Source organism: Oryzias latipes, chromosome 4 (assembly GCF_002234675.1).
Source record: "Oryzias latipes chromosome 4, ASM223467v1".
In the NCBI taxonomy this organism is placed as follows: domain Eukaryota; kingdom Metazoa; phylum Chordata; class Actinopteri; order Beloniformes; family Adrianichthyidae; genus Oryzias; species Oryzias latipes.
In genome coordinates, this window is record NC_019862.2 from 8,018,731 (window position 1) to 8,046,066 (window position 27,336).

The 27,336-nt window shown below is 44.6% G+C and overlaps 2 protein-coding genes across 4 annotated transcripts; both read right to left on the reverse strand.

Annotated features, from left to right (window-relative positions):
• Positions 1–4: 4 nt before the first annotated feature.
• On the reverse strand, positions 5–19,948 carry ell (elongation factor for RNA polymerase II). The gene is made up of 12 exons (XM_023954121.1): positions 19,474–19,948; positions 10,770–10,814; positions 8,118–8,239; positions 7,396–7,559; positions 6,750–7,000; positions 6,540–6,664; positions 5,149–5,218; positions 3,887–4,436; positions 2,217–2,283; positions 1,842–2,013; positions 1,713–1,757; positions 5–1,632 (listed from the first exon to the last, which is right to left on the reverse strand). Exons 1-12 carry the CDS (start codon positions 19,606–19,608, stop codon positions 1,528–1,530), a joined length of 1,851 nt encoding a protein of 616 aa, XP_023809889.1. The 5' UTR covers positions 19,609–19,948; the 3' UTR covers positions 5–1,527.
• A 495-nt stretch (positions 19,949–20,443) lies between these two features.
• fkbp8 (FK506 binding protein 8) lies at positions 20,444–26,330 on the reverse strand. Of its 3 annotated transcripts, none has more exons than XM_011473851.3 (9): positions 26,178–26,330; positions 25,503–25,753; positions 25,172–25,341; positions 24,967–25,055; positions 24,301–24,521; positions 23,850–24,022; positions 23,705–23,782; positions 21,594–21,731; positions 20,444–21,499 (listed from the first exon to the last, which is right to left on the reverse strand). In XM_011473851.3, the coding sequence occupies exons 2-9, from the start codon at positions 25,750–25,752 to the stop codon at positions 21,413–21,415; spliced, it is 1,206 nt and encodes a 401-aa protein (XP_011472153.3). In that variant the 5' UTR covers position 25,753; positions 26,178–26,330; the 3' UTR covers positions 20,444–21,412. The 3 variants fall into 3 exon arrangements, with proteins under 3 accessions (XP_011472153.3, XP_023809890.1, XP_023809891.1); XM_023954122.1 differs by having other exon boundaries at positions 25,854–26,322; XM_023954123.1 differs by having other exon boundaries at positions 26,172–26,321.
• Between the last annotated feature and the right edge of the window lie 1,006 nt (positions 26,331–27,336).

Below are 27,336 nucleotides of genomic sequence, written 5' to 3' on the forward strand. Positions count from 1 at the left end.
CTCGGAATTTTCCAAACATAACTTTTGAATTCTTTTATTGAAACAAAGATGAATCTCAGTCCCTTGTGGTTTACAAAAGCTTACTTTGGATTGTAGCCCCAACCGTTCACAGCTGATTTTGAAAGCCCTCTTTGTTTCTGCAGCAGCAGGTTTGTATTCAAAACTAAAGAAAAACTACAAAGTACACAACAGGTCATTTTGGCACATTCAGGTTGCACACTGGCACTTGTGTGCTGGTGGGTATTTACTGAAACATTGGTTTATTCAGCATATCAGAGATGTAACACAGCAGCGTTCAGGGGCTTCCAAGGAGAAGGGCGACACTGCAGTCAGAAAAGTTCTGGACCAGGTGTTGGTTCTCACATCCCGTCAGTTCCTGAGATGAACTCAGGAGCATCAAAGTTACATAGAGTTCTCCGGAAACTCCTGTGAAACAACCGAGGCTCATCCAACAGAAAACACAGAACGTTCTTTTGGAGAAAGAGTCAAAACAACCCGAGCTGGAGAAATGACGAGGAGATGAAGAACTTTGGTTTGTCATCAAAATACTGACATGGTTCTGTGCAGCTCTGGTGTTATGGCGAAGTTTTTCCTTTCAACTACAGACAGCATCACAATCATTTATCGTGCCCCCCCTCCCCCCATCTAAGAGCCAGGTCAGAGGAAAAAGTGCTGTTTTTTCATTTCCACATACAACCACTGATAAGAAATGCACTCGTTCTGGTTTAAGTCCGTAGACGGGGGTCCAGGTGAAGCCTCTGTGCTTCGGTCACACCCCCAGGATGAACAAACGTGGCTTCACCCCAACAGTCTAACAGTCGCGTCAGAAGGACCAGGATTCCAGCAGAATCCATGTGGAAGAACTCTGCAAAGTTCTGATGCCGATGAAGAACCGTCGTGTTCTTCAAAAGAACCAGAGGCCTTCATTATGCAACGTGGAGACGATGGAGAACAACAGGGTCCTCAGCAGCTCCAGAAAGAGCTTACCACCCTGCCCTCTTGACGGGAGGGGGCAGAACCCTTGAAGGGACACTAGCATCTGCATATTTCCAACAGAGAAAGACTCCGTCCAACGGGCAAGGCAGCAAACATTCAGGATGAGGACTGAAAGAGACACGGCGTTCCGGTTCTGATCACAAAGAAAAAAAAATAAAGCTCCGGTTGAGGCGAGCCTGCTGGAGTCCAACATTTTCCTGTCTTTAACCCGAAAACAAAAGAAGAAGCATTTGAAGAAACATCTCCTCGTCTCCTCCAAGCTTCAAAGGAGGAAATGAGTGGAAAAGAAAAAGGAACGTTTCGGCGTGCCGTTCGTTCAGACCTCGGTGTGCTGGAGGGGGCGGCTCTAGCAGAGGTGAAGACATCTTCAAGGATGGCAGGACCAAAACAATCAGCATGTGTTCTGTGAAGACCCCCGCTTGAGCTTTGGCCCTAAAAAAAAGGGGGGGGGGGGGGGGCCCTCATGGCATTTCCTTCTTGGTTGGGTCCGGGTTTCCCTCGTTTGGCTCCGGAGACGACAGCAGACAACATTCAGAGCTGCTGCTGATCAAACTCTGCGATAAGTTTCTTTATATGTGCCAGCTTGTTGTGCAGATATTCACAGCGGTTCTTCTCCTGGCTGTAGTTTGGATTAGTCTGCAACACAAAGAGCGGAGCGCCGTCACCGGATGACCTTCTCCCGTGCCGCTCCCAATCCTCTGAGGTTCTCCACTTACCTTTTTGATTTTATGATATTCTTGAAGAATCTGGTTGTGGATTGTCTGTTGAAAGAGGCGGAGGTGGATAAATGCATCAGAATGAGATGGAAAGCGTCCGCATCCATAGCAATAGCAGCCGGCGTGTACCTTGTACTGCTCCGTGCCTTGTTGCAGCCGTTTCAGCTGGTTGTCGAGCACCGTGAACTGTCGGGTGATGCCTTCTATCCGAGCATGCAGAGCTCTGTACTCGCTGTACTCCGCATTGAAATCGTTCTTATACCTCTGGCGCTGCTCTGGAGAGCGGATCTCTGAGTATTTCCTTTCAACACAACAAAAGACAGCATGTGAGAGTCAGTTCAGTGTCTGCCTGAAGGCCAGATGAAACCCGGACAGCAGGAACCAAACGAGGAGGTGAAGGAGTCGCAGCAAACGAACACGGTCAGAAAATACACAGGTGATGGGTCACCAGGTGAAGCACGCCTCAACATGCAGGGAAAGAAGGAGCTCCACGGCAATACTCACAATAAAAAGTCAGGCGTCTGAGAAGAGGAAGGAGGAACGCCGCTCCTGTCGCAAACGCCGTTCAGACCTGAAACAAGACGGCTGCATTCAGACAGCTCCTTACAGAATCTATACATCAAATCTTTGTCGTTTAAAACAATAATAAAGCTGGACAGCAGAGGTCACACATGATCGCCACACTCTAAACCAGGCGTGTCCAAAGTCCGGCCCATGTTCAATTTCCACCAACCCACAGGCTCCTGTCCTCAAGTCGGTAATGAGCAGGCCGAGTCCTTTGTGATGCTACGTTCACACTGAGCTCGGAAACCGATAAGGTGGACGCACATATATGCACGTTTCGGGGTTCTTTACTGTTGTCTTGTTTGTTTGGACACATATTTCATTTACACTTGATTATCTTGAAGAAATCCAAGGAATCTGGAAAACTTCCCCTGCACTGTTCAGCACCAGGTATTTCTCTCTGAGTCTCACTGGTTGAATTTTGGGTAAAGATGTTCTGGATCCATTTGAGGTGAGTGGATCGGATCCAATCGGGTCGTTCTAAATAAAAATATCCAGTATGAATCAGATCAGGAACCACTAATTATGACATGAATTATGTTAAATAAATCGATCCACCACTAATGCAGACAAATGCAGTTGAGAATAATCAGAATTGTAAATAAAAATGTAGGCGGGGCTTTGTGGAAAAAACATTTACACTGATTGTTGTACTAAAGAACTTTATCAACTCCTCCTTTCTCATTCTTTCCCCTAATTTTAACTTGATAATCTTCATCCTCACTTGCAGTCTTCCTCTTGAACAAACCTCCTCTGCATTGTTCTTTTTGCAATAACTTTTTAAAATAGAAATTATTTTTTTGCTGCATGTTTCACTTCTTCCATTGCATCAGGTTTTATTTTGAACTATTGATCACAATAGTGTTCAGAAAGTCATTTATTGTTTTTCTTGTCAACTTGCACAGAAAAATGCCTCCTTAGCTGTGAATGAACTGAGCGTCCCTGCACACCAAATCGAACGTACCCCGGCTATAACGGGCATGCTCCGCGTTTGTTTAGGGAAGCGACAGAATTAGCGGATAACGTGGGAGGAGAGAGAGTGACGTAGATCCCATGGCGTAGCGGTGATAAGACACTAAAAAGCACAGAGACGCTAACATGAGGAGGAACTCCCAGGCTTCTTGGTGAGGTGTTACGTGTAAAGGCGGAGACTGGTCATGCCAACGGTACCATGGACTGGTTCCGATGGAACCCGTCTCCCAACCCCCACGCGGGTCCCATGCAGGTCAAGCCGTGCGGCAGAGGCGCTGCAGAACGCACCAGCCCCCAATCCCCAGCCTCCCCAGCCCATACAGCCAGGGAGGAGCCAGACTAGATACCATCCCCAAGTCGCAGAACAGAGCCCCAACTCCAAGCAATAAAGCAGCTCTGGTCCCTAGGCACCTGAACCCCAGACCCATCACACAAACCCCATCGCCCACCAAGCACCCCCAACCCCCCCAGAAGGCAGAGTACTCCACCCCCACCCCCATCAGCCCTGGCCAAGCTGGCGGGAAGCGCCAGGCACAGGAAAACCAATCAGGGCGCCCCCCCTCCTGGAATCAGAGGTGACTGGGGCCCAGCCCCGGACGCATGCCCACCCAGGCCCGGATCAGCTACGTAGATCTCACCCGTGAGAGGACCACTGTTGCTTTTACAGGCCTGGGGGGTCTTCTCGCAGCCTCTGTGCGTCTCAGGTGTGTGCTCCTCACCGCTGCTCCTCCCTTTCATCTCCTCTTTCTCCTTGCTTCTCTGCTTGCCTTTGCTCCTCTCTTTGACTTTATGTTTTTTGGACTTCTTTTTGGACTTTTTGAGAGGCAGGGGGTTTTTGTCCTGGGGGGCCATGCTGATGCTCGGAGCGCTGGCAGCCGCCGCCGCGGACACAGACAGGGATGAAGGCTGCGGGCCAATCCTCTCGGACGTGGGTATTTCCTGAGAGTCGCAGTCGCGTCCATTGTGGCTGGAGTCATTGCTGACGTCTGACAGGACCTCAAAAGGGCGGGGGATGTCCAACACAGGAAGCTGCTGAGAGTTGGTCGCTGAGCCGCTGTCTGAGCCCAACTCTGCTCTCCCATTGGTGGAACCCAGTTTGCCGTCAACTGCTGATGCTTTACTGGCGAGGTGGGAGATCCTGGGCTTTTTGTTGGCAAGAGGGTCGATGAAATCGCCGGCAGGCCGTTTCTGTCAGACAGGATGGGAGTTTACAACATGAAGAAAGCAGAAGCCTCCCCAGAACACAGAACAAAATGATCCTAGTTTGTGCAGAAAAGAGTCTGAAGAAACAGAAGAACCTCCACATTAAAGAAAACAAATCTGGATTAAACCGAGGAAAGTAGGGGTTCTAACTGAAACATGGATAAATTGCAGCAGTTGTTCTTGCATATCAAACCCATTCAGGAGAAAACACAGCGATGACGCTGCTGATAAAGTTACAGATGCAGTAGATTCCTTTTTATTATCATTTTATTTGGAAAATACCAAAATAAAATCTAAAGTTCAGAAGAGGCTGAAGTTGGCGTCTGGTTTGGAGCTCCAACTTTGACAGTTAAGGGTCAAGTTAAGAGAAACATTTTAATGTGTTGAACAGAAAAGCTTGTTTAGAAATAAAGTCTAAAGCAGCTGCAGACATTTTACAGAGGATGAAGATTTAATGAATAAAGGTTTTCAGAGTAAAAACGGGTCAAAAGATCTGCAGAGTTTTCTAAATCAGACAGACTGTGAAAAAACCTTTAGCTTAGAAATCCTCCTCTGTGATTTCATCAAACTGTCAGTCATCTTTTTGTAAAAGAACTGCGGTGAATTCAGAGCCGGTGAGCCCCTCATCCACTCTGACAGCAGAGGCCCTGACGGTTGCTCCATGGTGTGTGTGTGTGTGTGTGTGTGTGTGTGTCACCTGAGAAGGAGGACTGCTGGCAGACTCTTTGGGGGGACTCGCAGGGAGAGGATTGGAGCTGTTTTGTCTCCTAATAGAGTTCAAACACAAAGAAAGAAAGATGACAACCACCGACACCAGGTAAACTTTGCAAAGCAGAGCACGGGTGGGGGTTCAGTGAAATGCCGGATCTTCATTTATCCGTCTCTATGGATAATTGAGGAACTGTGCCGCTACTAGGCCTGCACAATATACCGCAAATTTATTGTTATCGGGACAATAAGCTGTGCAATATGCATACCGCAAAAGACGGCGAAAATCGCAATAAATGGTTACCTTGACCCTTGTGCTGTCCTAGGCACTTTAACATTGGGAGTTGGGTCATCTAGACCCACTAGACAGTGCACTGAACCTTTTTTCTTCAATGATTTGTGATCTTCACTGGTGTCCATGGATTACATGAAATCTTTCCACCTTTATCCACCTTTGTCATGGTAGGGATAACATGCCAATGTAAGGGTGGGCTCATCTAAGATAGCACAAGGGTTAAATGTGCTAAAACAAACTCATGGCAGCTTGAAATATTGAATAAATGAAATAAATCCCTTTATGCATTTAACCAATCGGAATGACCCGTTTACCTTGTTGATCAATCAGATGAGCCCTTTTATGTTTGATGTTTGCCTCCTATGTCGACAAGGGTCATTTGGAGTATAATTTTTATACTGTTGCATTGAAATGGAAATTATGTTTTTGGTTGGTTTAAAATTTGTTTATATACACCGCAAATTATATCGTTATCGCAATATTAATCACCAATATCGCATATCGCGAGTTTTCCTCATATCGTGCAGCCCTAGCCGCTACCATTTTTTTTTAACTTTACGTACGCCGCCATGTCCAGTGTTTCCATGGCAACCACTCACCAATCACGAGTGAGCTTGTTGGAAGGGCACACCCCACCACTTGAATGCAGGCTGCATGAAATCTGTCAAATGTTTGGAACTTTAAATGGGGGGACCAGCAGGCTCCGCCTACTTCTATTGAGGCATCTGATTTATAACTTGAATAACTTGAACTACAGAAAAAATATCCTGAAAATAAGGATCATCAAGAAGATGTTAAAAAAGTATCAGATCCAGAAGGGTTTTTCTGACCAATAGAATGACTGAATAACAGCTGTTTATTTCTCTGTAGAAGTCTATGGGATTTTGGCTTCTTGGAACCAGCAGGTACTTCCTGTTTGGAACACCGGGGGGAGGGGTCACTCAGTCCAGTTCTCAGACACAGTCAATGGGCCCAGCAGAGCTCTGTGGGCAGCTGATCAGCAGCAGCTGGTGGTTGAACAGTGGAAAGCTCCAAAGCTTTGAAGCAGTTCTCCTCTGGAGAATCTGACCAACACACAGATGTACCTGGACAGAATCCCTTTGAGAAGCTGCAGGTCTCCTTCAGTGTAGCCGGGCCAGTCCTTCTGGATGTCCTTAAGCAGGAAGTCCTTCAATGTGAAGGTGCTGTCTTTGCTGTTCAGGTTAGCTACCTGGGAAAACACGGCACCATGTTGACATAACCTGGAGCGGTACCTTCAGAGGAGCTTTGACAGGAGCCACAGAGGTGAAACACACCTGTTGCAGGTGACTGTCCAGAGAGTCTTTGTCCAGCTGAGATAGCCCATCTCTCTGCAACCTGAGGATTAGCTCCGGCTTTCTGTAAGGCTTGAGGGCTAAAAGGTGCATGAGGCGCTCGCGGAGGGGTCGCAGCTGCCCCGCCCCTTTCTTCTGAGCACTGCTGGAGATCAGCACTGGCCGGGAAGTCCTCCGAGAAGGAGCCACGTCTGAAGAGGGCGCCACTGGCTTTCGGATTTGGACCTTCTTGCCTTAAAAAGGGTCACAAACAGAATCAAAGGAGATTTAATGAGCAAAGATGTACATGCCCTCTCCCAGTGATAATTGACTAGGGGTGCAAAGGTTTCATAATAAAAACGATTCAATTCGTATCATATTTCCCAAATGAGGTTAAACGTAAAAGTCTTCTTTCTCTTCATAGCCATATTTTCCTTTCACAGTCAAATAATCAATAATCTTCAGTCTTCCGTCTGTTAAGTTGTGGCTGTAAAAGCTTCAAACCTGACCGGATGCTCGTTAAAGTCAAGCTCCACAGCTCTGAATTCTTCTGTGTCTTCATCATCAAATCCACATGTGGACATTTTTAAAGGAGGTCATCTGAGGACGTCGCTCTGAAAGGTTTGCCGGGGTTTGGGAGCTAACTCACCTACATATCTTCCCCCAGGCTTAATGACGATGGCACCCCGGCTGCGAGTTTCCTCCTCCACCTGGGCCATGTTTTCCCGGGCTTTTTGGTATGAATCGTCAGTGGCGCGGACGATTATTTTTTCCTGGATTCCACCCAAACAATCCAGCTGAATACTCCCTTCACTGCAAAACACAGAGGGACAGCTCAGCAGCAGACAAGCCTGCAGGAAACGACAAGAAACACAAACTAGCAGATGGAAAAGTACCGACGATCTGCAGACATGTCAGGCTTCAGAGACGGTTTCCCCCCCATGAAACAGTAGACACCTTTAGGGCAGAGCTATTGTTCTGGCGGTTTTGGGTTCCTCTGATGAGCAGAACATGAAGTGAAGCTGAGCTGGAACTGCAGCCTCCAGAGGACTGTATGAACTCTGCTGCCCTCACTTACTTTAAGGATCAAAGACCATTAATCTGGAGACGTGTTATTAAATCAAATATTAGAAACCTGGAAAATTCAGGGCATTTGCCTTAGACTGTTTTCATCTCTGCTAAAGCTACTTTAGCCCGTTTCCCTCAGAGATGCATCACCTGAGGCTGATTTTAGAGTCAAAGCTCTGAATCTAAAATGAAACAAAGCGTCAAATCATTCCGATTTCAGAGAAATCACTCATTCATGTAGATAAAACGTCAGTCTTTTCGACACTGAACATAACCGAGTAGGCTAAGCAGCAGAGGCCTCACCTGCTGATGTACTGCTGGATGCAGTCAAAGCTGCCTTGAGGGTTATCTCTGCCCACATTTGTCACGTCGAAGGTGAACGTTTGCAACTCGCTGCCGTTCTCTGACTGAGGGATCAACATTTTCTGTAGAAAAGGGAGAGAAACTTTCAGAGTCACAGTAAAACCAAACAAAGACAACATCTTGTTGAATGGACTGAATACATTTCCCCTACACCCCTAGTGTCCATTTTCAGAAATGATTGGATGATACGGAGTCCTTAAAGGGCATAATCCTGCTTTCATAGAAATAACTATTAAATCAATTATTAGTACTTTAATCTGGCATCTTTTTAGGCTTAAATCATTTTTCACAAGAAGCTGACTGATTTGCAATCCGACGTGTTGTCATGGTAACCTGCAGATGGTATATGAGGACTAACCAATGGAGGAAACGTCATGGTCAGTGATCCAAAGCATAATTTCAGAGGAGAGTTCTCCTAATGGAGACCCTGCAGCCAATCAGAATCCAGTATTCACTAGGACCACGGGATAAATCCATGTAAACCTAAAGATGCTTGGCGTCTGAATGCTCACGCCGTTTGTGACAGGATCCCAAACTGAGTTTCACATATTTAACATAAACCCCTCATGTAGCTGTCCAAACACAAGAAAGACGGTTGTTTAATAAAAACCACTGACACTCCACTTTTAGCTGTGACCAGTTTCTTTGGCTTCATTACTTGACTTACCTTCAGTACAGTAATCATTTCATTACTGTACTTTTAATATAAAGTAATGAAAGATTTTCAGCCACGAGGTCAGTTGGTGCAGCGCTAACCAGATTAGCTTCATGTCATGAAGGAAACATAGATAATCCAACGATCAAAACAGATTTCCTTTGACTTTGCAGAAATAGTTTTTTTCTAGAAACATTTTGGAAACAAACAAAAACAAGGCGACAGTCCTGGAGAACTGAAATGCTCAGAGGAAGAATCGCAGCCCAAACTGGATCGACAGTTTGCTCTCCCAGTTTCCAAGGCTTGTTGTAATCAAAGGCCCGGCAAACGCAGGTCAACAGAAGAAAGGACAGAATGACTCAACCCACTGAGTCGTCATATAGGGAGGACGGTGTGAAGAGAATCCTCCGCAACAAATGGCTCATGCAGCACCAACGTTTCTACCAAAACCACAGGCTTTTCTAATTCCTCATTTCCTTTTAAAGACGGGTCATTTCCTACCTGCCTCAGGAGAACATAAAGAAAAATGTTAAGTTCTGCACCAACAGTGCATGCCGAACATAAAGTTTACAGTCTGAAGTGTCTTCTAAAAATAGATTTATTTCAATAAAATATCAATTACATACACTTCTGCCTGTCAGAAAAACACTGCATGCTTTACTGTTACTCCAATAATTCTTTGAAAGACAACTTTTCCATTTTTTTTGGAATATTATTTTGAAGACACTTTCTTCTTCCTAAAGTGATAAAATCATCTAAAACATGATTTGAACTGATGTCAACAAAAAACAGCTGATCAGCTCTGAAAAATAACCGTTGTCTCAGACTCAGAGCTACTGCTGGGTCACGAAGGATTCCTCATCGCTGCAGCTTTAGCTCAGAGTTTCTGAGGAAGAGGCTGAAGCTGAGGAAAACGAGAAAGCTGAAGCACAAGATGAGGAAGAGGCTGAAGCTGAGGAAGAGGCTGAAGCTGAGGAAGAGGCTGAAGCTGAGGCTGAAGCTAAATCGAAGCTCAAGCAGAGGCTGAAGCTAAGCTGGCTCCAAAAACACCCAGAACCAGGAAAAGAAGCAGAAAAGATGTGGAACATGAAAGTGCACCAGATTCCAGGACTTCCTGGTTGGTTCAGAGGGGGCGGTCCTCAGAACAGGTCATGTACCTTAAACATAAATTATTTGGTGGAATTAAAACAGAAAATCCAGGGAAGCTTTTAAAAGAGTTTCTGACTTTAATCACCTACAGCTCTCTCTGATGAGAAGGAGACACAAAAACTCCTGAAGCTTCGTCTCTGCACTTCCAGGTTCTATATCACACAGGCCACTTGAGGTCACCTGAGGTCACCGGTGTAGTCATTACAGGCAGACGAGGGCAGCCTTTAGTCCTACAGGTTTTCCACACTACTAAACCTGTTTTTCCAACTAAATTTGTTCTGCTGTGTGAACGTAAACATGACCCCCCCCCCCCCCCCCGCCCCCTTCATTATTTTAACAGGGGTCAACATGCTAAGACAACAGAGAGCAAAGCAGATCAGAGATGACACTAAATTTAAATTAAGAGGCTGTTCCCCTTAAACCACAGAGACATGCTGGTCATAAAAACAGAAAACTAACCGTTATTTTACTGCTGTATGTATCTAAGGATGCTCAGTGTGGGTCCTTAGGCAAGAGCCTTTAAACTTCTGACTAACTATGTAGCCTCACAAGGGGGCCCCGAGTCTGGGTCTTCCTGTGCCGGTCCCCAGCTGGGATAAAATACAGGGTCGTGTCAGGAAGGACATCCAGAATAAAAACCTCTGTCAGACCACCTGTGCAAATCAGTGAAAGCTGATTCGCTGTGGTAAACCCTGAAGAGATGTGCCGATAGGTGAACAACATTTAAAGATCCTCCCAGAGTTCACCTCTGATTTAACACCGAAAGGAAGGTGAGCTCCTGTTCTTACCCCTTGGTTTCCATTAAATCTGATCAGCAGTTGAGAGGACCGGACCTGCAAAGATCAAAGGACAAAGGTTAGAATGTGCAACTATGCAACTGAACAAAACAGCTCAACGATGATCACCCAGGACAGGTAGGCAGTCTGTCACAGGACACGCAATCACTCCCACAAACACTCACATATGCAAACCTAAGGACACTTTGGAGTCACCAATGCTCCTGTGAAGCCAGTTTTTAGACTGGGGGGAGGAAGCCGCAGCGCCCGGAGAAAACCCAAACATGCACAAGGAGAACATGCAAACTCCAAACAGAAAGAACCCAGGCAGGATTCAAACCTTTTGGAATTCAAACTTTTTTTTTTTTAAACTACGTCTGGAGGTTCTCTGTATTTTATATTAGAAAACAGGACAAACACGATTACGCCTTTATTTTGGTAAGATGACCCCGAACCTGCACAGCTTCCTGAATTATGGCCATGTTTCCATGTAAAGTCATGAATGATGATGACCAGATCTGAATGATTGTCATGGCAACCAGTTCACAAAGCTGAAGTCCCGGGGTTGGTCAGTCTTAATGAAATTAGTTGTTTTGTTGTGAAATCTGAACAGAGCTGGGCCAGAACCACAGCTGCCCCCAACCCCCAATACTGCCACCATCAGCTGGTTGGTCTGAATGGGCTGCTGACCTATCACTATTCTGTGGGAACCCAGCCCAGAATGTTCCAACCTAAGAGGTACAGGCTGTGGATCTGCCCCACAATGCAATGAGAACAGAGCAGGAACAAGGACCTTACACGGCCGGAACATAGAACAGCAACGGAACATAGACGGAACAGCGATCTCACACGGACAGAACAGAGACGGAACAGTGACCAACATAGATAGAACATAGACGAAACAGCGATGGAACAGACTGAACACACAGTCTAAAACAACTGTCCCCAGCCCCCGGGCCGCAGACCGGTACCAATCCGTGGGTCATTTGGTACAGGGCCGCACAGAAAGAATAAATACCTTGCATTACTTCCGTTTTATTTATTTCAGAATCTGAAAGATGTTTTATTTTGAAAAATTGCCAGATTCTCTGTTATATCCATCTATGTCACTCTTGACGCAGGCCAAGGCGCTCTTCTCGGCCACGTGATAGGTTACCGCTAAAATAAAACCCAGCAGCTAGCAAAATTAGTAAAATACAAATGTCTTTGGAAAGTTTCTTTGCCAAGGGGAAACGTCCAGCCAGGAGACAGAAGAGGAGCCTACAACTTCCCAAAAAAAAGCTACATTTGATAGACAGTACTTCTTTTTGCATCATGAGTGTGGGAAGGGGGGAGTATAATGACACCTGTGCGATGTACAATGACTTGCGTATTAAAGCAAAAGCTCAGAGCTTGGAATTTCACGTTTCTGGTCCTCCTTCATTGTAGCGTCGGTACAATTCACTACAAAGACCGGTCCGTGAAAACTTTGTCTGACGTCATGCCGATCTGTGGCATGAAAAAGGTTGGAGACCACTGGTCTAGGATGTAGATCCTGTAACACCCCCCCCCAGCAAAAGCCTGCTTCCAATCATCGAGGACTTTAAAGTCTTTTTGTATTTAACAGCTGCAACAAAAAAAATCCTAGAACAAATCAATCTGAAGGTTTGATCGCCGTAGGTTAGATGGTAGACATGTTTAATATGCAGGTTAGATGGTATACATGTTTAATATGCAGGTTAGATGGTAGACATGTTTACTCCGTAGGTCAGCTGAAGGGACGGTGGTGCCACAGAGGTCAGGTGTTCCTCTGCACTGATCAGATGTTCAACCTTTCTAGAATTTCAGGAGTGGAGGGAGAACGTCGTGTCGTGCACTCTGCCAAGAATAAATGGTACAAGATGTTTCTGCGTCAGTATGAGCCCAGATGGTTCTGGAGCAGGTCTAAAGCCCAACTCTGCATGTCTGTCAGCTTCAGAACTTGTAGAGTTCTCCTCTGAACCTGAAACTGCTTTTAACGGGTTTCCTATGGTAAAAACCCAGTTCAGTTCACACTTTCCAACAGCAACTAATAAAAGATAACAGTGAAAACAAAGGGCTGTCAAAAAAAAACAAAAAAAAACACAAAAAAACCCAGAAAGAACCAGAATCACTTCAACCAAATGCAAAGAATAAAAGAATTAAATATTTTCAGAAATCCCCCTGAACTTAAATGACTTTTAGCAGGTTTTAATCCTCATCATTTTAGGTTTTCTCAGAAAGGCAAATGTATTTCACAATGTCATTGCACTTTTGTAGGACTTTGAAGGTTGCAGAGAGATTCTTCAGTAGCAAATGGGAAACAGGTGTCAGTCACTGAGTGGTCTGGCGGTCAGGAGCACGCGCTACGCCAACATTCAGCGACTGAAGTCGTTTGCAGAAAATGCTCTTCACTTTTCATTTGTTCCTTATAAAAATGTTGAAAGGCTAAAGATCTTTGATGAAGATGACCATCTCACCAAAGGTGAAGTCTCATTTAAAGGATGAGTTCTTTTGATTTAATTTTGTTTTTGCTGTTTGAAGAACAGAACAGACTTAGCATTTTTGTGTGAACCCCTACAGTCTTCATGGTGGTACCAACAATGACAGGACGGGTCACTGGGTCTCATTGGGTTTCCACCATGTCAGAGAAAGTGACACACAGAATCCTGTTCCAGATAAAATACCTGTAATTGAGCAGCAGAAAAATGAGAAGTTAAGGAGAAAAATATTTCAAAATAAAAGTTTATGGTAGTTTTTTTTTAATTATGTGAAAATAAAAAGCTGAGTAGAATCCAAAGAGATATAACAGAACAAAGGAAGAGAGGAACTCTGCAATGTTTCAAAGATGTTTATCTCATTGACCACGACAGACCTCCCCCCCACCAATACAACTCTTCCTCATTCTCCCTTTCTGTTTCCACCAACACCAACCTTAAACAAGACTCTGAACATCTGAGCTTCATACTCGACAAATGTTTACAGTTTGTCATCTGGAAAGGATCATTTTAGGACTGAAATTCAAATATAAAATTTCCAAATGTGCTGCAGCCAAATTACAAAATACTTTTTTCTTCAATAAATAATACATTTCAACCCTGTGACAGTCTTCCTCCTCAATTCTATTAGGATGACAACTGTATTTCTCTTCAGTCATTCTTTAAGCAGAAAATTCTAGATATCCATCAGCATCTCCATTCCTCCACCTCTGCTCCCATCCCTTCTGAATCTTTTTCTGCTCCCCGATCCCGGTGAAATATCCCACCTCATCCATAAGTCCAAACCATCAACATGTCTGCTCGATCCACTCCAAAACATCACTGGATAAATCCTGCCTCCCTTCTCTTCTCCGCTTTATTTTAAACCAATCCTTAAAAACATTTCCTTTAGTAATCTTTGTCCTATTTCCAATTTTACCTTCATCTCCAAAAAATAGTCGCCTCCTAACTTCACCATCATGTCAATCAAAGCGATCTCTTTGAACCCTTTCAATCCGGTTTTCGCCCCCTTCATAGCACTGAAACTGCTCTAAAAAAACAAACAAACACAGGTGACCTCTCCTAGCAACTGACTCTGGACTCATCACCATCCTCATCCTACTTGACTTGAGCGGCATTTGACAACATACAGTGGTGGACAAAATTGTTGGTACATCTCAGTTAAAGAAAGAAAGTCCACAATGCTCACTGAAATGACTTGAAACGTTCAAAAGTAACAATAAATTTAAACTTATTGAAAATTAAATAATCAAAGTCAGCCATTACTTTTGAGTTGTTGATTATCAGAATTATTTAGTCTTCAGACTAAAGACACTCATCTTTTTTTTTCAGCGTAAATGAAAGCTGAATGAGAACTCAGATCTGCTTAAAAACTAACTTCTAATCGTTAAAAGGTTTCAAAGCAAAGACAGCGGCGCCCGTGGAATGGCGTGTTTTGGAAGCAGGTGAGGACATCAGGTCGGCCTGGTCGCTCGCCGCAGGAACAGAGTGACAGGATTCTGGGATCTGCTGAACCTGCGGTTCTTCCTTAAAAAAACCTTAGTGCTAGCACAAAACAGCCACCATGTCTTCACCCATAATTCCTACATGGGAACAGGCAGAGCTTCATAACCATCTGCATCCTCCATCCTCAGTATGCGGGCCTCACTCCTAAATATGCAAATGAGCTAAATAAAAGACTTCCTTAAATTCACCTCTGCTCGCCGTTAAAGAGGGTTTCGTTTGTGTGATGAAATGATTCAAAAACTTCCATCAAGTTTGAACTAGTAAATGAAGAATGATTGTTGATTCTTACTGCAGGGTTCTGGTTTCCTTCCTCAGAAGAACCGAGACGTTCTGCTGAGTTATGAAAAGTTCAGAGGAATGAAGAGGATGAGTCGCAGTGAAGATATGTGAAAGGACAGAGGAAGCTGGACTGATGTCAGAGGAACATCTGTGAACCACAGAATGGAAGAGGGCCACAGATGTTTGGTTGGAGGATGTTTCTGAAGAAGAACTGAGAAGGTCAGACGGATCCTGAGATCCTGTTGTTGGTTCAGAGACAGGAGGCAGAGCCGGAGGAGGCAGCACAGATGAAGATGTTGAGGTTCTCTTTGGGACCAGAATAGACCTGGATTGAATCCATCAGAGGAACTGGGATGATGCTGGGAAAAGGATTTTGAGGTTGGAGCTACAAGGAAAGAGGTCTAGAGGAAGACCAAGGAGGAGAATCATGGATGGAGAGGAGGAAGAGGACATGAGGGAGGAGGAGGAGGAGGTCAGATGCAGGCGGGCGATTCTCTAGCTAAACAATGATCAGGAACCTTTTTCATTTCTTCACCAACATCCAAACCAGTAACATGTGGGTCTCTGGTTCCCACCATTTGCATCCTCGTGTACACAAAAAAGCAGACATTACACACAGGAAGTATTCAGTACGGTATGGTATACAGTACATTACTGGTTCTGTTTTGGTAATACTGTTCACAGGAAGTTAAGCAAGAATAAATAAGTACTATAACTTCTTATTCAAATCTGAAGGAGCTTTAGGCTCCAGGACCAACATATTACACACTGGAAGGAATTTAGGTCATTTTTGTTTCATACAACAGACTCGTGTCACATGTCAAACGCTCCTCCTCTTAACCCAGATGAAGCTGGGCCCCAGCCGTGTTAGACTAATGAGGAAGTTTAAGAACGAGCTCAGAAAGCAGGCCGGAGCTGCAGATCATCGTTCAGATTCCAGCTTCAGGCAGAAATATGCAGTCAAACATCCCAATGACGCTTTGGAATATGCAAAGCTGGCTCTAATCTGGACCATTGACCAGGAAACGCCTCCGTTTGGACTGTGGAAATGTCAACATGTGACATAACTTCACATTTGTGTTCAACAGCAACACAACTAAGTGTTTATGAGAAACTATGCATATCTGCAAAAAGGCTTCAATTACAAATAAACCTTCTGACTCTAACCTCCAACTACAGGGTCTGCAATCTGTAACAGTAAAAGATCCATTTGAGCAACTTTATTAAAACCTAATAGGAGACGCAAATTCTTATTTTTACCTTTAGGAAAACGGGATAATACCTTGATTTTCTTATAATAAATGTTTTTTTTTTCTTTTTTGGCTTAAATAAAAGGAGAAATATAGAGAGGAACTAGCATTTTCTCAAAATGTGAAATTACTTTTTGACTTTTGACAGAAGCTCATATAAAAGTTGCCCTGTCCCAAACAGGACCATGCCAGTGCAGCTAATGTTCTACAAAAGGTTTAAGCAGGGCGGGAGAATCAGGAGATTTTCTCTGGATATACTTCAGGTCCACTTTGGTGAGCAGTCATCCTTTTTGTTAATCACCACTGCTGACCTGAACATAAACATGAATTCATGGGTTTATGACCCAGAAGAAAAGTACATAAAGAAAACCCAAATCTATAGATTTGAACATCTGCCCTCCAGACAGGAACTAACATTGCTGTCCAGCAGAAGATATTCTGTTTTTCTGTGTAAAGTAGTGCTATGATTTGGATCGTAGACTTTGTTGATGTAGTTGCCTCAAAAGTTAAATAACTGCCCCTCTGGGGAGGTATTACAGTTACCGGTATTTAAAATCTACAAAATCTGACCAAAAAAACAAATGAACGTGCACTGCAAATTGCAAATAAAAAATGATTCTTGGGCAAAAACAACAAAGGTCAGACCTGCACAGCAGCAACAGTCTAAACTAGCAGAAGAAACTCAGAGAATTTGCTTTTAGTTTCTAGCTTATTCACAGGATGATGACAAAATGAATGTTTGTTCTGAAAAACATTAACATTTATTTGTAGAATTCATACTTTGTTTTTAAATGGCACTGATCAAACAGCTCAGTGATGTATTTTATTCTGTTTATTTGCTTTAATGTTCGGTTTAGTTTTTAATATAGATACTTTTTCTTATCCGGAAAAAAAATGTTCCTTCAGTGCATCTGTTATGTTTTAAGGATGACAGGAAATAAATATTTACATCTAAACAACCTGCTAATGATTACACATTTCTCTCATGAGCAACACTGTTCAAATTTGACAAGAGCAGTTATTTGGATTCTATGAAACCGTGTTTCCACGCTCTACAGCTGCAGGCCACACAAGAGACTTGTGTTGAAGAAGGTCTAGTGAACAACGTGGGTTGGTCAATTACTCTACCACCTCACACAGTGGGGCAAAAATGTATTCAGTCAGCCATCAACTGTGCAAGTTCTCCCACTTAAAAAGAGGAGAAGCCTGCAATTTTGATCATAGGTAGACCACAACTATGAGAGACAACACAAGGGAAAGAAATCCAGAAAATCACATCCAGTTGGCTCGTCTGTGCATCACTGCTCTAGAGGAGATCTGCATGGAGGAATGGGCAAAAATACCAGGAACAGTTTGGGAAAAACTTGTGAAGATGTACAGAAAACGTTTGAATGCTGTCATTGCCAACAGAGGGCATCTAACAAAGTATTAAGTTGAAATTTTCTCATTGACCAAATGTGTATTTTCCGCCATAATTTGCAAATAAATTCTTTAAAAATCAGACAATGTGATTTTTTTTCTCATTTTGTCTTTCATAGTTGAGGTTTACCTATGATGAAAAAGTACAGGCCTCTCATCTTTGAAAGTAGGAGAACTCGCAAAATCGGTGGCTGACTGAAAACTTTATTGCCCCACTGTATCATTTGTGTGTCTGAAGGGTCCAACGTGGTAATTTGGCGATTGACTAGTTCTGAGCATGCTCTGTATGGTTCCGAGCAGGAAGTTTCAGATGCTTGAGATGTTTCCTAAAGTATTGCTCTGAAAATGTGTGAATGACAGGAGTGGAAATACCTGTAGTTCTGCTTCACAGGTATGAACCTGCGTTAGAAGTTTCAGGTTTAAACCAAACAAGTTTTCAGAACGTTTCATACACCTGAGACAGTCACCTGTCGGCGAGGAACGACTGAAAAAAGAACTAGAAAGGAGATTTTGGGGAAGAACTTTAAACCTGTTGATCACATTTGGGTCTCCTCAGCTTCTTCTACGTGTTTCAGCTCTTTTTTCGCTGTTTCAGCTAAATTGCTGTGTTTCAGCTTCATGAACGCTGCGTTTCAGCTTGATGAATGCTGTGTTTCAGCTCCATCAATGCTGTGTTTCAGCTTGATGAACGCCGTGTTTCAGCCTCATCGTCGCTGTATTTCAGCTACTTCTACAGTTTTTCAGCTTCATTAACGTTGTGTTTCAGCTCCATCAACGCTGTGCTTCAGCTTCTTGAACAGTGTTTCAGCCTCATCATCGCCATGTTTCAGCCTCATCGTCGCAGTGTTTTAACTTGATGAAAGCCATGTTTCAGCTCCATCAATGCTGTGTTTCAGCTCCATCAATGCTGTGTTTCAGCTTGATGAACGCCGTGTTTCAGTCTCATCGTCGCTGTATTTCAGCTACTTCTACAGTTTTTCAGCTTCATTAACGTTGTGTTTCAGCTCCATCAACGCTGTGTTTTAGCTCCATCAACGCTGTGTTTTAGCTTCATAAACGCTGCGTTTCAGCCTCATAGTCACTGTGTTTCAGCTTCTTGAATGCCTTATTGTCGCTGTATTTCAGCTACATCTACAGAGTTTTTCAGCTTCATAAACGCTGTGTTTCAGCTTCTTGAACGTTGTGTTTCAGCCTTATCGTTGCTGTATTTCAGCTACATCTACAGAGTTTTTCAGCTTCATTTATGTTGTGTTTCAGCTCCATGGCTTGGTTTCATGGTCTGCAGCTCCTGAAGTTGGACATCCAGCCTGTTCCTGCTGTCCAGTTGCTTCCTGTCAAATATTTATAGAAGCTGAAACTCTAGAAACTCCCACGGGAGGGGAGGGGAGGGGGGGGGGGGGGGGGAGTAATGAATGACCACCGTGGACACGAGAAAGCCTGGACTTTTCTGGTTGATCACTTTGAGGAGGTGAGGTGGGGGGGGGGGATGGTCAGCGTGTGTCATGAGGTTGTCGGAGTCTGTAGTCTCAGCTGAAACATGTCAGTCATGGGGGGCTGGGGGCTAATAAAGTTTGGAACCGCCCGCTCCTTGACCGGACACGGCTCCACCAAATACCCCCAAAGTTACAGCTGTTGCGTCACGAGACTGTTTAATCACAGCCCGAACGCGGAACCGAGCCGCAGACCGGGGCGGACGGAAGTCCCTCTAAACAGTTAACAGGCTGACAGGAGTGCGCGTGGAGAGTTCTGCTGCCCGTGCCCGCTTACCTGCGTGGCCCGGTATCCCTCGAAGGCCCGCAGCGCGCTGTCGGTGAGCCGGACGTGGAGGACGCTGACGCTGCTGCCGCGGCTCACTCTTCCACAGGACAGTCCGTAAACCCGCTCCTCCTGCAGAGACGCCATCTTGCCACCGTTCCCTGCACGCGCACACGCACGGCAACGCTCTGCCGTAAAGCGAGAACTCCGCCGCTTTTCACTGACAGTTCAACCAGCGCCGAAGTCAGCGCGCGGCAACCGAGCGGCTCGCGCGCGTGACCACACGTCTGAGGGACGACCGGCATCCCTCCACGGCTCCTTACAAAAAGTCTCTTCACCACCGGTCCGGTTTAGTCCCCAGAGTTCTCGAATCTCTGCTCCTTCCGGTAATGACTGACATTTCGGAGGGGGGGGGCAAACTTTACCTTTCCCAGCAAACGCGTGAAAGATGGCTGGGGTTATGACGTCACCCACACGTCATTGTCTGGGGGCGCGGACCGGAAATCCCGATGAGCTGGGAATGTGTTGTTGTTTTTTATTAGAACTTCAAAAGATGATACACACATTCACATAACTACAACAAAAAAGAAATAAAAGAAAAATAAATTACTAATTAGAATTGTAGCTCACAACACTAGGGATTGTCATACAAAATGTGATCTTTAATGAAAATGGACAGTTTTATTGCGTTTTTGCTTTTCATGAATTTCAGCGATTTGAAATATAAACAGATCTCTTTATGAAATGTATGAAATAATGGTTTGGTTTTTTAAAAATCTGCTCTTATGAAGAATTTCTCAGAGTATTAAATGCCAAATTAAATCAAATTATCACCAGAAACTACTTCAAATAATACAATATGTTTTTGTAACTGAATAGACAAAGGAAACTTTGAGGAGCACCAACGAAAACAGAAAAATCCACCCAAAAACTGTTAACATATATACGTTTAAAAAAAAAGATCAAGTGTTTCTATATTTAAATTGCAGAAAGAATTTATTTTCTTGAAAACCAAGACGTACATTTAGTAGTTCCTTGCATGGATAGACTGTACTCCTTGTTTTAAAGATGAGCTGGGAATGTGTTCTGGTCCAACATCTGTCCTTAAACCCAGACCTCACAGAGAAGAATCCAGCAGAGCAGACGGAAGTTCTGGTTGTTGATGTCGGTTCTGTTTTCTTCTAAGTTAGCCAGGATTTTTTAATCAAACCTTTATTTTTGTTTATTTGCATTTTAAAATCATGACTACAATTTTCAAAGATCAGAGAATAACAGAAAACATTTGATTTATTTCCAGAAAAATATGGACACAGACTTGAAATTTAACATTCATTTCTACTTTCAACATTTGGTCTCATCAGAATCAAACCCCCCGAGGTGATGGACTCTACTCCACAGCTAAACACAGGTCATAAGTGGTTACCGAGTTCCATTTCCGGTACCTGAGCACAGCAGTCCTGCTGTTGTGAATGGGTATGTTTGTTTTGGTCACCAGTGCATGCAGGTCTAGCTTAGGTAGAAAAGGGGCAGAGATGGTGAGTTCAGAGGTCACATGACCCTGGCCCTCCAATGGGAATCATTTCACAGAATAAATACACCGTCCTCTCTCACATAAATAGTTTTAGAAGCTAAGGAACATCAAACATCACAGCTGCTGCTTTGGTATTTTTTGAACAGCTCCTGCAGTGCGAATTGCTAACCTTCAGGAGCAGAGAAACCATGGCAACGCAGGAACATCGTCTCTCAGGTGTCCACAAACCTCCAAAACTACAGCTGCAAATATTCCAACATCTGTAATTACCGCAAGTCGTTTGAAATCATGCAGAGTTCTCGGACATAGCGAAGAAAAGCGACTGATTTGGCTGAAACGCCATCCTCTCCGACCAGAAGCTCCATCCGTTTCCTTCTCCCTCGTAGCTCGGAGTCGTCACTCTCTGTCCACTGAGGGAGCTCAGTTTCTGGCCGCTATGACGACAGACAACGCCACGCCGCCGATGGCTACAGCGGTGGCGCCAAAGAGCCACTTCCAGCTGAGACCCTGCAGGTGGAAAAAGGACAGGAGGCACTTTGAGGACCCAGGGGTGATCCAAACCCTTTCAGATTCCTTTGTCCTCCCGGGATGGAGCCCTCACCCATGAAGACTTGGCCTGAGGCTTCGGCACGGAGCCGGGGGAGGAGGGGTTTCCCAGCATCTTCTTGTACATGGCCTGCTCTGCTCCTCTCTGCTCCGAGTGTTTCTTCACCAGTTTGGAGAGCTCTGCATGGATGGTCTGGAAACACAAGAACACATTTCAGAGCCACACCTGGGCTCCCAAAACATCTGAAACCATGATGCAACAAAAAGACAAAACTGTTCACTGTGGCGCCTTTAAAAAAAACACTATTTTAGCTTTTTGGACCATGACCAACCTAATCAGGCCCACATTGAGCAGTTATTCCAGGAGACGGGCCGGATTATTGCAGTTCAAGAGTGCTCCTCAGAAACCACCAAGCAAAGCAGCAGAGAATACCAGTAGAGCCAAAGCTCTGCAGGACTGAAAACCATCACGCAGAGATAACATGTGATAGGAATTTCATGCCTGCAGACCAGTCCACCCAGAGGCTTCTGGGAGAACGACAACTTGTACTGCAGTTTTTGGATCCTTTAGAAACTTGTGGCTGCTGGAAAAAAAAACAACAGGCTAGCTGACGAAACCACGAAAAGTGTTGGAAGACTGCATAGTACTATTCTCGTCTCTGTAAGACCCACTGTGAAACTCTTGAAGTTCGCAGACGACAGAAGTCATTGGGCTCATCCGGGACGGTGATGAGACTGCATACAGAGGAGAAGTGGAGCGGCTAGTCCTCTGGGACAGCCAGAACCTCCTGGAGTTGAACCCACTTAAAACGGTGGAGATAACAGTGGAGTTCAGGAGGAACCCCTCCCCCTCACAATTCTCAACAGCACTGTACCCTCCACAGACTCACACAGGTTCCTAGGGACCACCACTCTGGAAAAAGGCTCAGCAGAGGTTGTTCTTCCTGCAACAACTCAAGAAGTTCAACCTGCCTCAGGAGCTGCTGACCATCTTCTACACTGCAATAATCCAATCTGTCCTGACCACATCCATCACGGTCGGGTTTGGATCAGGAACCAGACTTCAGAGAATCATCAGATCTACTGAGAGGATTATTGGTTCCACTCTTCCTCCATCAGGACCTGTACTGGTCCAGGGTCAGGAAGCGGGCTGGCAGAATTGCAGAGGACCCCTCTCATCCCGGACATTACCTTTTCAGCATTCTCCCGTCAGGGCGGCGTTTTAGGACAACGTGCACCAAAACCACTCGCCACAAGGACAGCTTCTTCCCCCGAGCTGTCACTCTAATGAACTCCTGACAACAGACCACTCAAGAACACGGAACAAAACCACAGAAACTGTCACACCAGAACTACTGCTACATTTTTACTGTTGCATTTATTTATTTAGTTATGTTTAAATATTCCTACGTCTACCTCATAGTACTTTATTTTTATCATTTATCCTCTCCTGTCTTACTCCTTTAAATTTTTTTCATATCTTTCTAGTTTGGGCGAGAGCACAAGACACCGAAGCCAAAGTCCTTGTACAGCACTGCACTTGGCCAATAAAGCTGATTCTGATTCTGAAATCCCGGTTTGCAGCAGATGCTGATGAGCCGTTTAAGGTCACGTGTCCTTAGAGCAGCAGGAGGCTCAACAGTTTCTGTCTGAACTTCCAGAAAGAAAACCTTCACCTTCAGCAAAAACTAACACTTTCATCCATTTCAGGAAATCTGCACCAACATGCATGCAGGTGTCCATGCAAAAGGTCACCTCAGGGATGTTGAGATAAAACATTTTCAGACACACAGCGTCTCTCAGAGGAGTAAACACCACAGATCAAACATCTCGTGTGTTGGCTGCTCCAGTCTGACAGATTGGAGTGGGACTACAGCGATGGTTCTGGGCCTCAGCTGGTCCAGGAAGCCTACACACTGGAACCGGCTGTGTCCATGTATGGCTGCAGAACCACATTTAACCAGTGCAGAAGCAGAAGCAAACACTGGCTTGGCATTAGCCCAGCCTTAGGGTGAACCTATTTTCAGCAGCAACATGAAAACAGATCTCCACATATGTTGACTCAGCAGACCACGTGGCCTGCTGCAACCCATAGTCTAGGTTGTGGCACCACCTACTGGCCAAATGTAAAAATGACAATCTGCCAAGAGAAAACAGTTCAATGACCTTGTTGCTGGGATCCAGCTTCAGTGCTTTCCTCAGGGTCTGAATAGCTTCTGTGTATTCACCTTTCAAAGAGAGAACCTAGAGGAAAGAACAACCATTTAGCAGACATTCAGCAGCAGCAAGAAGCTCCGGGACTGAGGCCAACCTTGCCCATGCGAAAAAGTGCCTTTATGTTGTCTGGCTGATGCTCAAGAGCTGAAACGCAAGACTTCAGAGCAGCATCGTAATGGTCCAGCTTCAGCTGAGAGGCGGCCATGTTGTTCAGACACTTCACTCTCACATCCAGCAGCTCGTCCTCCTCCTCCGGCCGGATGTCCACTGTCCCACAAAACACAACGACAATATCAAACTTCCTTCTTTTTATATGTATTATTATTATTATTTTGTATTGCTTCACATGTTTGAAATAAATCTCAATCTAAGATCAGAGCAAAAAAGCTAAAAAGATCCACTGAAGACTCATTCACATCTGCAGGGCTTTGATTTTCACGTCATTGTTTGGTTTAAAGTTGCAGTTACTGATCAGTCACCGCAAGATGATCAGGGGGAGGAGCTTTCATTGCCGGGAAAGCGGGACGGCGTCATGAAGGTCTCACCTTTGGAACTGGACTCTGCTATCTGCAGGGCGATGCTGTAGGAGTTGACTGCAAACGCATAGTCTCCACGCTGGTAATGGACGTTGCCCCTCTCTCGTTTACGACTGGCGAGGGCAATCTTTTCTGCGGGGGGCAGCAGCTCCACATCGGGGGCATCAGTGGCCTCCAGGAGTTCCACTTCCAAGGACAGCTGAGCGTTTGGAGGAACACGAGGTTCAAGACTGACACGAGAAAAAAAAAAACAGGCAGGTTTAGTGACTGAAGCAAAAACAGCAGCGCCCCCCCCCCCCAACAAAAAAAAAAGGATGGCATAGTCAGTCTGTTTCTGTGAATCTCCAGGGATCCATACAGTTTATTTCCCAGTGATTCCTTTCCTTTACCCCCATGTCAGGAAAAGACACAGATTCTCTTGAATTAAAGACAAATGTTTGCTTTTTAAGGTCTTATTGACCCAAGTTTATGTAAATGTGAGACATGTCAAGACTTTTTTGACCACGTGTGTCAAAAAGCCCCTCCCACTTACTAAACCACCTGTGAGTAAAATAAAAAGTATTTCATTTGGAGGCTCCTCAGACTCTGGGCTCTGCTACCATCTTTCTAAAGGATGGTTAAAATTCTCTATATCACCAATTTGCAGCGTTTGATGTAGAGTAGCTTATCTCCCACCTTCCTCTGTCTCCATATGCATATTTAGGATCTGACTGGATCAGAGCCTTTTCTCCCATTTCCATAAGCTGGACCGTCAGATCCAGAGCCTGGAAGAAAAGTGTTGACTGACGTTTGACCGGAGACAAATCCACAAAACAAGACCTGCAGACGTAATTTTGAGCGTTGGGGCTAACCCTGACATATATCACCACTAAGGGTTTACCTGGATAACATCACAATCTCCCAAAGTGAAGGAGAAGTTAGGTTGCTCCTCCACCAGAGTCCCATCGATCAGGCTAGCTTTAAGGTGGATCCGTACGTTCTGACCCTTCTGAGGCCGACTGGCTCGTCCCTTCCCGGGCGCCGTGACTTTTTTCTTCAGCTGGCCATTTCCTGCAGAGAGAGAACTGTTGGCTTGTCAAGAACTACCACCAAATGCTTGTTTGGAACTCACAACTACTTCCAGAACCTGTCAGATTCAAAAGACAAATGAAGAACTGTTCTCTCTTCCAAGAAACATCAGCGGGAAGAGGCCAAACAAGTGCCAGACTCACCCAACACATCCAACCACTCATCCAGCTGAGCCGGAGCCTCTGGTTCTTCATGTGGAGACCTCTTCGCCGTCTCATCTGAACTTTTCTCCATCCCACCTCCCGCATCTTCTAAAGGAGGAGGCTCCTCATCAAAGTCCTCTTCATCCACAACCTCGAAGTCTTCTCCGCTGTCCAGCAACGACGTTTGTCCGCTCTTTCTGGCAGAAGAAGAAGCGTTTTCGCGGCCGTCTGCAGCTTCCACGGTCTCCATTCTGGAGAAGACAGTCAAACTGAGGAAGCTCGTTTTCTGTTCGCTTATCTCTGAGCTTCACAGAAAAGCTCTTCAAACAGCAGAATCTGACGTTAACGTACCGACCAGGATATCCGTTACAGTTCCCCAACATTGCATGCAGACAGTTTTACTCCAAACTTCAGAAAACCTGACGTTTCCGTGGGTTTTTAAAAAGTAACGAGGTTTCTCGGTCAAAACCTACATGCTAATGCTAGCGTTAGCTGAAGGTGGCTGGGTTAGCTAGCTATGAGCCAGCGGCTTAGCTTATTTGCATCCATCAAACTAAGAGTTTTTAGTGACACTGACATTTTGACAAAACGAAGTCGTCGATTAGAATCACTTCCAAACGAAGGAACACACACAGAAAAGTTCTTAAAATTGTAAATTAGAACGCGAACATTCACCTCCAGCCTTGTTTTGGTCCAACAGCCGCGTCCCGATCCTTCAAGCTCACGCAGGAAGTTAGACTGCGAATAGAAAAGTCTAGAGCGCACGGCGCCAACGGGAAGGGCCACAGTGGACACTCAGGCTGACTTCGTCACAGCGGTAGATCCTCGCGCATGCGCAGCAGCACTCTGCATCGCTTTAATGTTTCAAGAAGCTTTTCTCTGCTTTCAGATTAAAAGCCCCCTTAATGGTTCCATTAAAAAACACCCTGTGCTCACTCATGAAACGACGGAGAACATCCTTCACCACGAAAACGCGAACCTTTTAGAGCAGAAAGATCTGTTATGCTTTAGATCCTGATGTCACACAGTTCCAATCATTATTAAACATTTGATGAACCGAAGAACCAGACAAGTTCGCCCAAATAAGTTTCAAAGATAGAAAAACACAATAAATAATGTACTTAAACATTGTTACTAGTTAAAAACAAAAATTTGAAATGAATAAAGGAGTTTTACTGATAAATGTGTTTCACTGATTGAAGGGTGGTAAAAGAATCAGTGGCTGGCACAGAACTTTTACTTTGAAAAACAGAGAACTGCTTGTTGGTCAGTCCTGTAAATTCTTTCAGATGGTGGTGAAATGTAAAATCTCTGATGTCTTCATGTTTTCTGGTTCCTGTGAAAAAGAAGCAGCTGCATTCTGGACTGTAAACTATAAAACACATTTCAACTGATTTTGGTGTCACATAAATCCAAATGTGACCAAAGAATAGCGAAAGATGAAAACGCAAGTTTAGTCATCAAAGCTGTGAGTGATTCTTCCTGGATTTCCTCACACATTTTTACTTTTAAAGCTTAAACGATCTCTGTGTTGTTTCTGCCTCCGATGTGCTGCCGATTGGACATTTTTTAACAAGAATGTCCGGGAAACTTTGCTTATTAGCAGTTTTCACTTTAAGCAAAGGAAGAACTCGGAAGTATTTTTGGTGTCATGAGCCCAAAAGACATTTCTTTACTTCACTCTAGACCACATGTGTCAAACTTAAGGCCCAGGGGGCAAATGTGGCCTACCATGTCATTTTTTGTGGGCCGCGAGAGCATAAAAGTTTTTAGTTTTTTAGAATAAAAATACAAATTGGTTTGTATTTATTCATATCTTGGGGGAATCTGAAAA